Source organism: Muscardinus avellanarius (genome assembly GCF_963383645.1).
Source record: "Muscardinus avellanarius genome assembly, chromosome: 10".
Lineage (NCBI taxonomy): Eukaryota > Metazoa > Chordata > Mammalia > Rodentia > Gliridae > Muscardinus > Muscardinus avellanarius.
In genome coordinates, this window is record NC_137796.1 from 17980965 (window position 1) to 17995399 (window position 14435).

At 40.9% G+C, this 14435-nt stretch overlaps 1 protein-coding gene across 2 annotated transcripts in view; it reads right to left on the reverse strand.

Moving 5' to 3' along the window:
- Positions 1-14435, reverse strand: part of NFATC3 (nuclear factor of activated T cells 3) — a gene marked incomplete at both ends in the record, with an annotated part of 110127 nt that overhangs the window by 12591 nt on the left and 83101 nt on the right. Inside the window, one exon of one of the 2 annotated variants that reach the window (XM_080704489.1) lies at positions 4959-5088. The exons of the other annotated variant lie outside the window; for it this stretch is intronic. Within the exon in view, the coding sequence (XP_080560615.1) occupies positions 4959-5088 (130 nt within the window). The remainder of the gene's footprint in view (positions 1-4958; positions 5089-14435) is intronic. 2 annotated transcript variants of the gene reach the window in all.

Sequence of the window (14435 nt, forward strand, 5' to 3'; positions counted from 1 at the left end):
GTCTCACTGAGTAGCCGAGGCTGTCCACAAACAACGATCCTCTGGTCTCAGCTTCCCAAATGCTTATCACACGATAGCGCCACCACGCCCAGCTTATTCTTAATTTTGAAACAGGGTTTCACTAAGTTGTTGAAAAAAACCTCACTAAGCTGTTGAGACTGGCTTTAACCTGAGATCCTCTATTCTCAGCCTCCCAAGTACAGGGATTACAAGTGTGCATCACCATGCCTGGCTTTTTAGCTTATATTAATGAAAATGAAATGTAGCACAACAATGGTAACACAAAAAGAATATTAAGGCATTTTAAGTAAGATAATCAGCTCCAGCTTTCTCATGCCAGGTTTTTTTAAATTTTGTTTTGTGATACTGGGGACTGAAACCAGGGATATTCTACTTTAGAGCTACATTCCCAGCTCTATTTTATTTTTATATAGGACCAAGGTCTTGCCAAGTTGCTTAGATCAACATTCATAAGTTGCTGAAGCTGGCTTTGAATTTGTGATCCTGTTTCATCCTCCCAAATACTGAAATTTGTACCAGTTTTTTTTTCTTATTTTGTGGTAATGGGATTGAACCCAGAGGGATTCTACCTCCAAGCTATACACCAGTTCTATATACCAGTCCTATTTTTCATTTTTTACTTGGAAACAGGAACTCACTAAGTTGTAGAGGGCCTCACTAAGTAGCTGAGGCTGGCTGGGAACCTTTGATCCTCCTGTCTTAGCCTTCCAAGGACTTGAATTACAAGTGTGTACCACCATATTCAGCTCTCGTGCCAGGTTTTTTCTTGTTTTGTTTGCAGTACTGGGAATGGAACCCAGGGCATTCTACCTCCAAGCTACACCCCCAGCCCTATTTTTTATTCTTTATTTTGAAACAGGGTCTCACTAAGTTCCAAAGGGCCTAAGTAGTAGCTGAAACTGTCCTCGAACTGCAATCCTCCCATATCAGCCTCCCAAATGCTAGGATTACAAGCGTGCACCACCATGCCCAGCTCATCATCATTATTAATGATTATTATTCTTAAGATGAGATCCTGCTATGTTGCCTGGGTTGGCCTTGAATTTGTGGGCTCAAATAATATTCCACCTTAGCCTCTTGAGTAGCTGGTCTATGCCTTTGTACTGAGGTTTATATTTTATATTTTTTTGTTGCACTAGGGATTGAACCCAGCGGCATTTTACCTCTGAGCTACATCCCAGTCGGATTTTATTTCTTAGGAAATAGGGTGTCACAAAGTTGTGGAGCCTCGCTAAAGCTGAGATCCTCTTGTCTCAGCTTCCCAAGTCTGGAATTACTAGTGTGTGCTACCATTCTTGGCTTGTACTCAGTTATTTTTGTTGTTGTTATTTGTTTTAGTATTGGGTATTCAACCCAAAAGCATTCTACCTCTGAGCTATATCCCCAGCCCTATTTTTTTTTTTTTTTTTTTTTTTTTTTGTGTGTGTGTGTGTGTGTGTGTGTGTGTGTGGTACTGGGATGGAACCCAGGGATATTGTACCTATAAGCTACAGGCCCCGCCCTATTTTTTAGTCCTTTTTATTTTTATTTTTTTTTTATTATTTTGTGGGTCTGGGAATGGAACCCAGGGACATTCGACCTCCAAGCTATACCCCCTGCCCTATTTTTATTATTTTGAAACAGGGTCTCATTAAGTTTCAGAGGGCCTCACTAAGTAGCAGAGGCTGTCCTTGAACTGCGATCCTCTGGTATCAGCCTCCCAAATGCTAGAATTACAAGCGTGCGCCACCACCCCTGATGTCTTTTTTATTTTTATTTTTTATTTATTTATTTATTTTTTTTTTGGTGGTACTGGGGTTCCTGGAAGCCCTTCTACCTCCGGGCTACACTCCCAGACCTATTTTATATTTTTGAAACAGGGTCTCTTACGCCAGCACGGCTGGCTTCGAACCTGTGCGATCCTCCTGTCTCCGCCTCCCAAGCGCGGGGATTACAAGCGTGCGCCACCACGCCCGGCCTGTCGTTTTTATTTTTAAAACAGGGTCTCACTGAATTGTGAAATTGCGGTTTGTCCACAATGCTTTATTTTGAAACAGAGTCTCACTAAGTTTCAGAAGAGCCTCACTAAGTAGCTGGCTACAAACCTGCTGACCACAAACCTGAGATCCTCTTGTCTCAGTCTCCCAAGTACTGGGATTACAAGTGTGCACCACCATGTCAGGCTTTATACTCAGTTGTTTTTTTTTCTTTTTAGGGTACTAGGGATGGAACCCAAGGGCTTTTCTACCTTCAGGCTATACTCCTAGACCTATTTTATATTTTATTTGGAAACAGGGTCTCACTAAATTGCTGAGAGCCTCACTAAGTAGCTGAGGCTGGCTTCAAACCTGCGTGATCCTTTTGTCTCAGCCTCCCCAAGTACTGGGATTATAAGAATATGTTGCTACCATGCCTGGCTCTGTACTCAGTTTGTTTGTTTGTTTGTTTTTGGGTGTGTGGGACTGGGGATGGAACCCAGGGGCATTCTACCTCCGAGCCACACCCCCAGCCCTATTTTTTATTCTTTATTTTGAAACAGAGTCTCACTGAGTTGCAAAGGGCCTCAGTAAGTAGCTGAAGCTGTCTGCAAACCATGATCCTCCAGTCTCAGCCTCTCAAATGCTGGGATTACAAGCATGCACCACCATTCCAGGCTCTGTACTGTTCTGTTTATTCCCCCCCCACCTCCAAGGGCCTAGGGATAGAACCCAGGGACATTCGACCTCTGAGATATACCCCTAGCCCCATTTTTTATTCTTTATTTGGAAACAGGGTTTCACTAAATTGCAGAGGGCCTCACTAAGTAGCTGAGGCTGTCTGGGAACCACAATACTCCAGTCTCAGCTTCCCAAATGCTGGGATTACTAGAGTGCGCTACCATGCCTGGCTCCCAGCCCTATTTTTCATTCTTTATTTTGAAACAGGGTTTCACTGAGTTTCAAAGGGTCTAAGTATCTGAGGCTGTCCAAGAACCGCAATCCTCCTGTCAAAGCCTCCCAAATGCTGGGATGACAAGCATGTGTCACCACGCCCGGCTAACCGTACATTTTAAAGGACTCATTTTAGCGGGGCATGGTGGCGCACGCTTGTAATCCCCGCACTTGAGAGGCTGAGACAGGAGGATTGCACAGGTTTGAAGCCAGCCTCAGCTACTTAGTAAGGCTCTCAGCCGCTTAGTGAGACCCTGTCTCCAAATAAAAATATAAAATAGGTCTGGGAGTATAGCCCAGAGGTAGAAGGCCTCTGGGTTCCACCCCCAGTACCACCAAAAAAAAAAAAAAAAAAAAGGAGTCATTTTCACTGCAATTTATACGCTCTTGCCTCCTATTCATCATACAGAAACATTTCTTTCTTATTAGTGAACAATGTGTTGTTTCACACATGGGAGGGGCACTGAGCTAAATCCTTGAAGAAAGAGTTTGGCTATGATGTGAGTACAGCCATTTATCTACCACTCTTTCTGCCACTGATCTTATCTATAAGGAAATTCTTTTAAGTCTGTCTGGTTCTAATTCTCCTGAGGGTTTTATATACCCTCATGAAAGAATCTATTAACCACTTTTATTCCTCTTATGGCCAAACAAGTATGATTTTAAAACAGAGTAGCCCCCAGCTTCTGAAAGAAAATGCTTTTGAGGTCTTCTCTGATGGGCTTCATTATTTTATTTATTTATTTATTTATTTGGTACTGGGGGTGGAACCCAGGGGCTTTCTACCTCTGGGCTATACTCCCAGACCTATTTTATACTTTATTTGTAAACAGGGTCTCACTAAGTTGCTGAGAGCCTCACTAAGTAGCTGAGGCTGGCTTCAAACCTGTGCGATCCTCCTGTTTCAGCCTCCCAAGCGCTGAGATTACACGTGTGCTCCACTGCGCCCGGCTTCTGATGGGCTTCAAAATCCTAAAAGATCTGAATAATGAACATGTCTGTCTGTCTGTCTCTCTCTCATCCTGGGGATTGAACCTAGGGGCATTCTACCTCTGAGTTATATCCCAGCCCTTTTTAATTTTGAAACAGGGTCTCATTAAGTTGCTGAGCCTGACTTCAAACCCAAGATCCTTCTGTCCCATCCTCCTAAGTACTGGGATTACAGGGACACGCCACCAAATGTGGCACACACCTGACACCATACCCATCTCTCTCGCCCTCTCTCCCTCGCTTGCGCGCGCTCTCTCTCTCTCTCTCTCTCTCTCTCTCTCTCGCTCTCGCTCTCGCTCTCGCTCTCGCTCTCTCATTTCTTTTTTGATGCTAGGGATCAAATTCCAGGAGCCTAGCGTATGCAAAGCAAGTGTTTTATCACTAAGCTACATCCCAGTCCTGGACATGTTTCTAAGGCCCCTTCCAAATCTAAATTCATTTTAAAATGAAATTGAAATGGCATTTAAAGAATTATAATCAGTATGTTTACATTTTTATCACATTTTTTCTTAAGTAGCTTTGAGAGTCTTTGAAGAAAGGTGACTACATTCCTGGTCAACAGTTGAAGTTCATAGGCCCTAGGCCAAGCCCTTCTCTCACAGACACTGGCTTCCTTAATAAGGCTTCCCTTCAAGTGGATCCCTAGATAAACTAATAAAGAGTGCAAACATGGGCTAAACAGTACAAGCCAAGGATAAATAACCCGATTTGCCTCAGAAAAGTGGATACAATTTCCTGCTTTATTTCCATTTCATACGGTCTCACACCAAAACTAAAGTACCTGACCAGAAATAAGTAGGCTTACATACCTGAATAGCAACCAAGTCACAGAATTCATAAATAAGTGTGAGATCCTAAGCGTAATTAGATTTTAAAAAGCAGAGTCTTATAGTCAAAGTGTAGCTCTGAAGATAAGAAGTGGGCTTACCAACAAGGTGCCTGCATAACCCCTGCTCTATAGCACATGCAAATCCAGCCACTGCATGCAAATACCAGACTAGGGCACAAAAACAACGACACATTTCAATCAACACTCACCCTCTAGAGTCTCCAGAAAGGAGCTGGACATGAGAGCTCACTGTGGTTAGGCCATTTCTCTGCTGAACCTGATGGCTGGTATTCCAAGTCAGACATAAACTGTTCTGTGTCAAAGAAGACAACATCACTACTAAATGGAACAAACCAGAGGGTGAACTTAATCTACAACAGTGCCCAGCCTGTTTTATTTTCTTCTATATTAAGAGGAATTTAACTTTCCTTTACCTATCAGTTATAAGTGCATAAAATGGCTCCCCATCTCTTATTAGATAACCTAAATATTAGAATCCAGATAGTTTAAGTAATGGAGTTTTAAAAATTAAAGAGCAATTTCTCAGCTGGGTGTGGTGGTACACACTTGTAATCCCAGTGCTTGGTAGGCTGAGACAGGAGGATCACACAGGTTTGAAGCCAGCCTCAGTTACTTAGTGAGGCTCTCAGCAACTTAGTAAACCCTGTTTCCAAATAAAAGTATACAACAATATATATATATATATTTTTTTTTGTGTGTGTGGTACTGGGGATAGAACCCAGGGGCCTTCTACCTCCAAGCTACACCCGCAGCCCTATTTTTTTTTATTCTTTATTTTGAAACAGGGTCTCACTGAGTTGCAAAGTGCTTCACTAAGCAGTAGCTGAGGCTGTCCACGAACTGCAATCTTCCTGTCTCAGCCTCCCAAATATTGGGATTACAAGCATGCTCCACCACGCTCAGCTAGAAGGCAGTAATTTAAAAATGGTTACAATTATGGTTTTCAGGAATAAATGTGGTTTTATTTATTTATTTTTTTGCGGGTCTGGAGATGGAACCCAGGGGCATTTGACCTCTGAGCTACACCCCCTGCCCTATTTTTTATTCTTTATTTTGAAACCGGGTCTCACTGAGTTGCAGAGGGCCTCACTAAGTAGCTGAGGCTGTCCGCGAACCGTGATCCTCCAGGTCTCAGCCTCCCGAATGCTGGATTACAAGCGTGCGCCACCATGCCCGGCTTAAATGTGGTTTTAAATAAAATTATTTTTATTAAAGTAGGTTTATTAATAGTTCCCAAAGTCTCTTCTTTTAGCCTGTGAGAAATTAGTTTTGCCTCTCTTGCAGTTTCAAATAAGAGAACCTGACTTTGCAAGAGTAAAATCTGTATGTAGTCTCTATAAACACTAATACCTTTATCTTTTTTTTTTGTGTGTGTGTGTGGTACTGGGGTTCCTGGAAGCCCTTCTACCTCCGGGCTACACTTCCAGACCTATTTTTATTTTTGGAAACAGGGTCTCTTACGCCAGCACAGCTGGCTTTAAACTTGCGTGATACTCTTGTCTCTGCCTCCCAAGCACGAGGATTACAAGTGTGTGCCACCACGCCTGGCTAATACCTTTATCTTACGCAGACAAAAGAAAAACAAAAGGAGTCCATCTATAAAATTCCCCCTTACTAAAGGAATAAAAACAAAACAAATCCCAGAAACTCTCTGCATAGACAAAATTTTTCTGCATTAAGCTTTTTTTTTTTTTTTTTTTTTTTTTGGCAGGGATGGAACCCAGGGGCATTTGATCTTGGAGCCATACCCCCTGCTGTATTTTTTATTATTTATTTTGAAATAGGATCTCACTAAGTCACAAACGGCTTCACTAAGTAGCTGAGGCTAGCCGCGAACCATGATCCTCCAGATTCAAAATTCCGAATGCTGGGATTACAAATGTGTGCAACCACACCTGACTTGAACCAAGATTTTTAATTATTAAATTTTAGACCAGTCACCTAATTTTCAGGGGTATGTGCAAAATATTTTATTTTATTAGTGGTACTGGAGATTGAACACAGGGGCATCCTATAAATTCTGAGCTATACCTCCATCCCTACTTTATTTTTATTTTAAAACAGGGCATTGCTAGGTTGTTGAGAGTTTTACTACTTGTTAAGACTATCCTCAAACCTGTGATCTTCCAATCTCATCCTCCCAAGTTACTGAGATTATAGGTATGCGCAATCACACCTGGCTATGTGCAAACTATTTTTAAAAAATGAACAAAATGACTCTCTCTCTCTCTCTCTCTCTCTCTCTCTCTCTATATATATATATATATATATATATATATATATATAACATATTTTTAAAACTGACTATATATAAATATTCACTATATGTTTAAAGACCGAATTAAAATATATATATTTTAAAGTGTCTTTTATTTTGCGGGGTTGGGGATGGAATCCAGGGGTATTCAACATCCAAGATACACCCCCAGCCCTATTTTTTATTCTTTATGTTGAAACAGGGTCTCACTAAGTTGCGAAGGGCCTAAGTAACTGAGGTTGGAGCTGGGCATGGTGGCGCAGGCTTGTAATCCCTGCGTTTGGGAGGCTGAGACATGAGAATCACACGGGTTTGAAGCCAGCCTCAGCTACTGAGTGAGGCTCTCAGCAACTTAGTGAGACCCTGTTTCTAAATAAAATAGAAAATAGGTCTGGGAGTGTAGCCCGGAGGTAGAATGCCTCTGGGTTCCACCACTAGTACCACCAAAAAAAAAAAAAAAAAAAAAAAAAAGCTGAGATTGTCCACGAAACGTAATACTCTGGTCTCAGTCTCCAGAATGATGGGATTACAAGCATGCACCACCATGCCTGGTTTAAAGGCGCACACTTGTAATCCCAGCATTGGGGAGGCTGAGACCAGATGATTGCAGTTCGTGGACAGCCTCAGCCACTTAGGCCCTCCGCAACGTAGTGAGACCCTTTTTCAAAATAAAGACTAAAAAAAAATTGGGCAGGGGGTGTAACTTCGAGGTCGCATGCTCCTGGGTTTCATCCCCAGACCTGGAAAAAAAAAAAAGTGTCTTTTATGAGGGTACCCAATGTCTACAACTTAATCAGCCAAAACAGACTTGAGGAATAGGGTATGTGATTCCAGGTAAATGAGAATATAAATCAAAAGAAAAAGACACTGCGGGATTTGGAGTTATCTCATGGTAATTTCAGATTGTGCTTTATGGAAATTTGCAGTCCACCAGATATCTCTCTACTTCCTTCAAGCAGTTTGACAGATCCAAAGAGGATCTCATTAATCTCTTCTGATCACAAAAACTTTAACTAAACCTTTACAGAAGAATTAACAGCAAAGCCGGATATGGTGGCACACGCCTATAACCCCAGCATTCGGGAGGTTGACATAGGAGGATTGCAGTTGGAGGACACCCTCTGTAACTCAGTGAGACCCCGTTTCAAAATAAAAAAATTAAAAATAGGGGTAGGGGGGTAGCTCAAGGTAGAATGCCCCTGGGTTCCATTCCCAGTACCACCAAAAAGAAAAAAAAAATTAACAACAATCCTTCAAAATTTCTAAAAGATTAAAGAGGAAGGAAACTTATTTAGGTTCTTCCAAAGATAGTATTAACCTGTTACTAAAGGCAGAAAAGGACACTACAAGAGGTTTCAGGGTATAGCTCAGTAGAAAACTGTGTAAAACCTTGGGTTTGATACCTGCACTGGAGGAGATGGGGGAAAATGCAGCCAGGCACACTGGTATACACCTGTAATCCTAGTATTTTGGAGGCTGAGGCAGAAGGATCACAGGTTCACCGGTAGCATCAGCAACTTAACATGGCCATTCACAATTGAGACCTTTTTTCAAAATTCAAAATTAAAATAGGGCCGGGCCTGGTGGTGCATGATTGTAATCCCAGCTTTAGGGAGGCTGAGAAAGGAGGATCGTGGTTCGTGGACAGCCTCAGCTATTACTTAGTGAGGCCCTTTGCAACTCAGTGAGACCCTGTTTCAGAATAAATAATAAAAAATAGGGCTAAGGGTATAGCTCATAGGTAGAATGCTCCCGGGTTCCATTCAATACTACCCAAAATAAATAAATAAATAAATAAATAAATAAATAAATAAATAAAAATAAGGCTGGGGGTACAGCTCAGTGGCAGAATGCCTCATATATATAAATATATATTATATATAAAATAAATATATAATATGTATATTATATATAAAATAAATTTATATATATAAAATATATAAAATATATAAATGCATAAAACCTTAACAAAATATTACCCAACAGAACTCAGTATCATACCAAAAGAATTATATATCAGGCAGAAGGATCACAGGTTCACCGGTAGCATCAGCAACTTAACATGACCATTCACAATTGAGACCTTTTTTCAAAATTCAAAATTAAAATAGGGGCTTACACCTGTAGTCCTAATTACTTGGGAGACTAAGACAGAAGGAATGTAGGTTTGAGACCAGGTTCAGAAATCTATAGAGACTTTCTGTAACCTAGTCAGACCTTATTTTTAATCCCAGTACTTGGGAGATTGAGATAGGAGGATCACAGGTTTGTGCCCAGCCTCAGCTACTTAATCAATCCCTCCAAGACTTGGTGAGACCCTGTTTCAAAAAACAAGAAAAAAAAAAAAAAAAAAAGCCGGGTGTGGTGGCCAATACTTGGGAGGTTGTCTCAGGTTCGAAGTCAGCCTCAGACACTTAGTGAGGCTCTCAGCAACTTAGTGAGACCCTGTTTCTAAATAAAATATAAAATAAGTCTGGAAGTATAGCTCAGAGGTAGAAAGCCCCTGGGTTCCATCCCCAGTACCATAAATAAATAAATAAAATAAGCTGGGTGTGGTGGTGCATGCTTGTAATCCCATAATGTGGGACGCTGAGAAAGGAGGATCCCAGTTTGCAGACAGCCTCAGCTACTTTGTGAGGCCCTCTGCAAATCAGTGAGACCCTGTTTCAAAATAAAGAATAAAAAATAGGGCAGGGAGTGTAGCTCAGAGGTTGAATGCCACTGGGACCCATCCCCAGACCCACAAAAAAAAAAAAAAAAAAAGAAAAAAGTTAGAGCCAGGTGTGGTGACGCACACTTATAACTGCAGCATTTGGGAGGCTGAGATAGTAGGAATGCAGTTTGCAGACAGCCTCAACTACTACTTAGTGAGGCTCTTCAATCCCAATACTTGTGAAGCTGACAGAAGGATCACAGGTTCAAATACAACCTCAGAAAATAGTGAGTCTCTCATCAACCTAGTGAGACCCTTTTTCAAAAAAAAAAAAAAAATAGGGCTGAGGGTGTAGCTCAGAGGTAGAATGTCCCTGGGTTCCACCCTTAATACCACAAAAAAGTATTACTTATTTAAAATGATTATATTAATAATTAAGATTAATTATCTAATTTTTATTGTTGATTTCTGGCACTGAGGATTAAACCCAGAGGCATTCTACCTTCAAACTACACTCCAGTCCTTTCTTAATATAGAGACACGGTTACCGTAAATTGCTGAGGCGGTCCTCAAACTTGTGATCCTATTTCAGCCCCCAAGGACTGGTAGGCATATGCCACCACATCTGGCTAGGTTCATTCATTCATTCATTCATATTTTTTGTGGTACTGGGGTGGAACCCAGAGGCTTTCTACCTCTGGGCTATACTCCTTGACCTATTTTATACTTTATTTGGAAAAAGGGTCTCACTAAGTTGCTGAGAGCCTCACTAAGTAGCTGAGGCTGTGCGATCCTCCTGTCTCCAGCTTCCCAAGCGCTGGAATTACAAGCGTGCACCACCACGCCCATCTGGCTAGGTACTTTTAAATACACAATATCATCATCAGGAACTAAGTCCATTCTACATTTTTGTAAAGGTAAAGCTAAAATGCCTGTATCTTCACTCTCGATCCTACCCCATCTTCTACTGAAAATTTGATAGGCTAACCATAGATTTTAGAAATGTTTATGAAAAAACTCAATAAGTTACACATATCTTCCAACAAAAAGGAGTTGATTTAGATGTGTTACTTGAAATCTATCAAAAGCTAACATCTGCCAAGCATGGTGACACATGCTTGTAATCCCAGCATTTGCGAGGCTAAGACAAGGAGGATCCAGGTTCATGGACAGCCTTAGCTACTCCATGAGGCCCTTTGCAACTTAGTGAGTCCCTGTTCCAAAATAAAGAATAAAGTTCCATTCCCAGTACTGCCACAAAAAAAAAAAAAAAAAAAAGAAGAAGAAGAAAATATACGGCTGGGGGTGTAGTTCTGAGGTAGAATGCCCCTGGGTTCGATTCCCAGAAATGCCAAAGGAAAAAAAAACCCTAAGACCTGGAGCTGAGTATGGTTTCACATGCTTGTAATCCCAGTACTTGAGAGACTGAGACTTGAGGATCACAATTCATGGATAGCCTCAGCTACTTAGTGAGGTTCTCCGCAACTTAGTGAGACTGTGTTTCCAAATAAAGAGTAAAAAATCGGGCTAGGGGTGTAGCTCAGAAGTAGAATGTCCCTGGGTTCCATCCCCAAGAAGGCAAAAAGACAAAACAACAACAACAACAAAAAAAAAAAAACCAAAAAAACAACAACTAAGATCCCTGGTAAGAGGTGTCAAATATCAGAGAATTGCCTCCAAATCACAAAAACATGTTTAGCTAATGAAGTTAAAGTTAAATAATTTATAATAGTTTATAATTTACTTAAAAGATTTTTGTCTCTATGAATAATCCATCTTCAAAGAAACTTGAAAAGAGGATAGTAAAAAAAAGAGGCTATTTTGGGCGTGGTGGAGCACGCTTGTAATCCCCAGGCTTGGGAGGCGGAGACAGGAGGATCGCGCTGGTTCGGAGCCAGCCTCGCTGGTTTAAGAGACCCTGTTTCCAAATAAAAAAATATAAAAATAGGTCTGGGAGTGTAGCCTGGAGGTAGAAGGGCTTCCAGGAACTCCAGTACCACAAAAATAAATAAATAAATAAATAAATAAATAAATAAATAAATAAATAAATAAAATAAATAAAATAAAAAAAGAGGCCATGGATTGTAAATTAGAATACATCTTACACATGACTTTTTTTTTTTTTTGATGGTACTCGGGATGGAACCCAGAGGCTTTCTACTTCCGGGCTATACTCTCAGACCCATTTTATATTTTATTTGGAAACAGGGTCTCACTAAGTTGCTGAGAGCCTCACTAAGTAGCTGAGGCTGGCTTTGAACCTGCATGATCCTCCTGTCCCAGCCACCCAAGCGCGGGGATTACAAGTGTGCACCACCACGCCCGGCTTCACATGACAGACTTTATTAGCTACTATATAATTGTGTTTACAAAGGCAAGATCACATGAAGTAATCAATTGTAGCAATTTTAGAAACCACTAAAAATATGTGAAACTAACTGAATTTCAGACAGACCTGGATTCAAATGCTGATCACTCTCTCAGCTGTATCTTTAAAAATAAGGCTAATACTTTACATTTCACAAATTATCAAATGAGCTACTAGCAAAAGTACTTAGGCATAGTACCCAATAAAATGGGAGCTTTTTAGCTAGGCATGATGGCTCATGATTATAATATAATAATTAGGAGATTGAGAAAGGAGGATTGCAGGTTTGAGGACAGCCTCAGCAATTCAGTGAGACTCTCAGGAACTAGTGATAACCTGTTTCCAAATAAGAAATAAAATCGGAGCCGGGTATGATGGCGCACGCTTGTAATCCCAGCATTCGGGAGGTTGAGACCAGAGGGTCGCGGTTCGCAGACAGCCTCAGCTACTTAGTGAGGCACTCTGCAACTTGGTGAGACCCTGTTTCAAAATAAAGAAAAAAAAAATAGGAAGGGAGTATAGCCCAGAGGTCAAATGCCTCTGGGTTCCATTCCAGACTCGCAAAATAAATAAGTAAATAAAAATAAACAATAAAAAATAAAAACAGTCTGAGTAAGTAGCTCAGAGGTAGAATGCCTTTGAGTTCAATTCCTAATACCACAAAGATAAGGAGCTTTATTATAAAAAAAAACTAGTAATCATAATTCATTAATTTTGGGGGGGAGCATGTCTGGGGATGGAACCCAGGGGTATTCGACTAAGCTACCCCCCCACACACACCTTATTTTTTTCTTTATTTTGAAACAGGGTCTCACTGAGTTGCAAAGGGACTCACTAAGCAGCTGAGGCTGTCCTCAAACAAATCCTCCAGTCTCAGCCTCCTGAATCCTGGGAATGCTGGGATCACAAGCATGTGCCACCACACCCAGCTCACTGATTATTTAATTTTTTTTAGATTTTTTATTGGTGCATTATATTCATACATCATTCTGGGGTAAAAAACTTGTGTGGACATACATGTATACATCACTCTTTTAGCCCCTACCCAATTCCCACCCTATTCCTCCCCATCACTCCTTCCAATGCTTGGCTTAGTAGTTGACTCCGATATGTTTAAGTACATTGTGTTTTATTTATTTATTTATTTATTTATTTATTTATTTATTTTTGCAGGTCTGGGGGTGGAAGCCAGGGGCATTCGACCTCCGAGCTACACCCCCTGCCCTATTTTTTATTCTTTATTTTGAAACCAGGTCTCACTGAGTTGCAGAGGGCCTCACTAGGTAGTTGAGGCTGTCCACGAACCATGATCCTCCGGTCTCAGCCTCCCAAATGCTGGGATTACAAGTGTGTGCCACCATGCCCGTGGGGTTCATTGTGTGTTTTAGAGAATTTCCTTCTTCCTCCCTCCCATTTAGGTTGTCTTGTTTGCTCCTCTATAGGGTTTCCTTTTTCATCTAGAGTTGCTCCTATGACCCATTTCTCCTTAGCTTTCACATATTAGGGAAAGCATCTGATTTCTAATTTTTTTGACTGACTAATCTCGCTTAGCATAATGTCCTCCAATTCCATCCATTTCCCTTGAAAATGACATAACTGAGGTTTTTTTAATGGCTGAGTAAAATTCCATTGTGTATATATCCCACAGTTCTGTAATTCATTCATCTGTTGATGGACGTCTTGGCTGGTTTCATAGTTTGGCTATGGTGAATTGTGCAGCTATGAACATTGATACACATGCATTAGTTTGGTAGTTTGGTTTCCTTTCTTTTGGGTAGATACCCAGAAGTGGTATTGCTGGATCAAATGGTAGATTTGTTCCCATTCTTCTGAGGATTCACCATACTGTTTTCCAAAGTGGTTGCACTAATTTGCAATCCCACCAACAATGTTTTTTTTTTTTTTTTTTTTTTTTTTTTTTTGGTGGTACTAGGGGTAGAACCCAGAGGCTTTCTACCTCTGGGCTATACTTCCAGACCTTTTTTTAAAATATATTTTATTTTGAAACAGGGTCTCACTAAGTTGCTGAAAGCCTCACTAAGTAGCTGAGGCTGGCTTCGAACCCATGCAATCCTCCTGTCTCAGCCTCCCAAGCGCGGGGATTACAAGTGTGCACCACCAAGCCTGACACCAACAATGTTTTAGAGTTTCCACTTCTCTACATCCTCGCCAGCATTTGTTGTTGTTTGTGTTTTGAATGACTGTCATTCTAGTTGGAGTTAGGTGAAATCTCAGGGTAGTTTTTATTTTTTTAATTTATTTTTATTGGTGCATTGTAATCATACATCACATTGGAATACAAGACTTGAGAGGATATACAAGCACACATCATCCAATTAGCCCTCATCCAGTCCCCATCCCATTCTCTCCCCCTCCCTCAATCCATG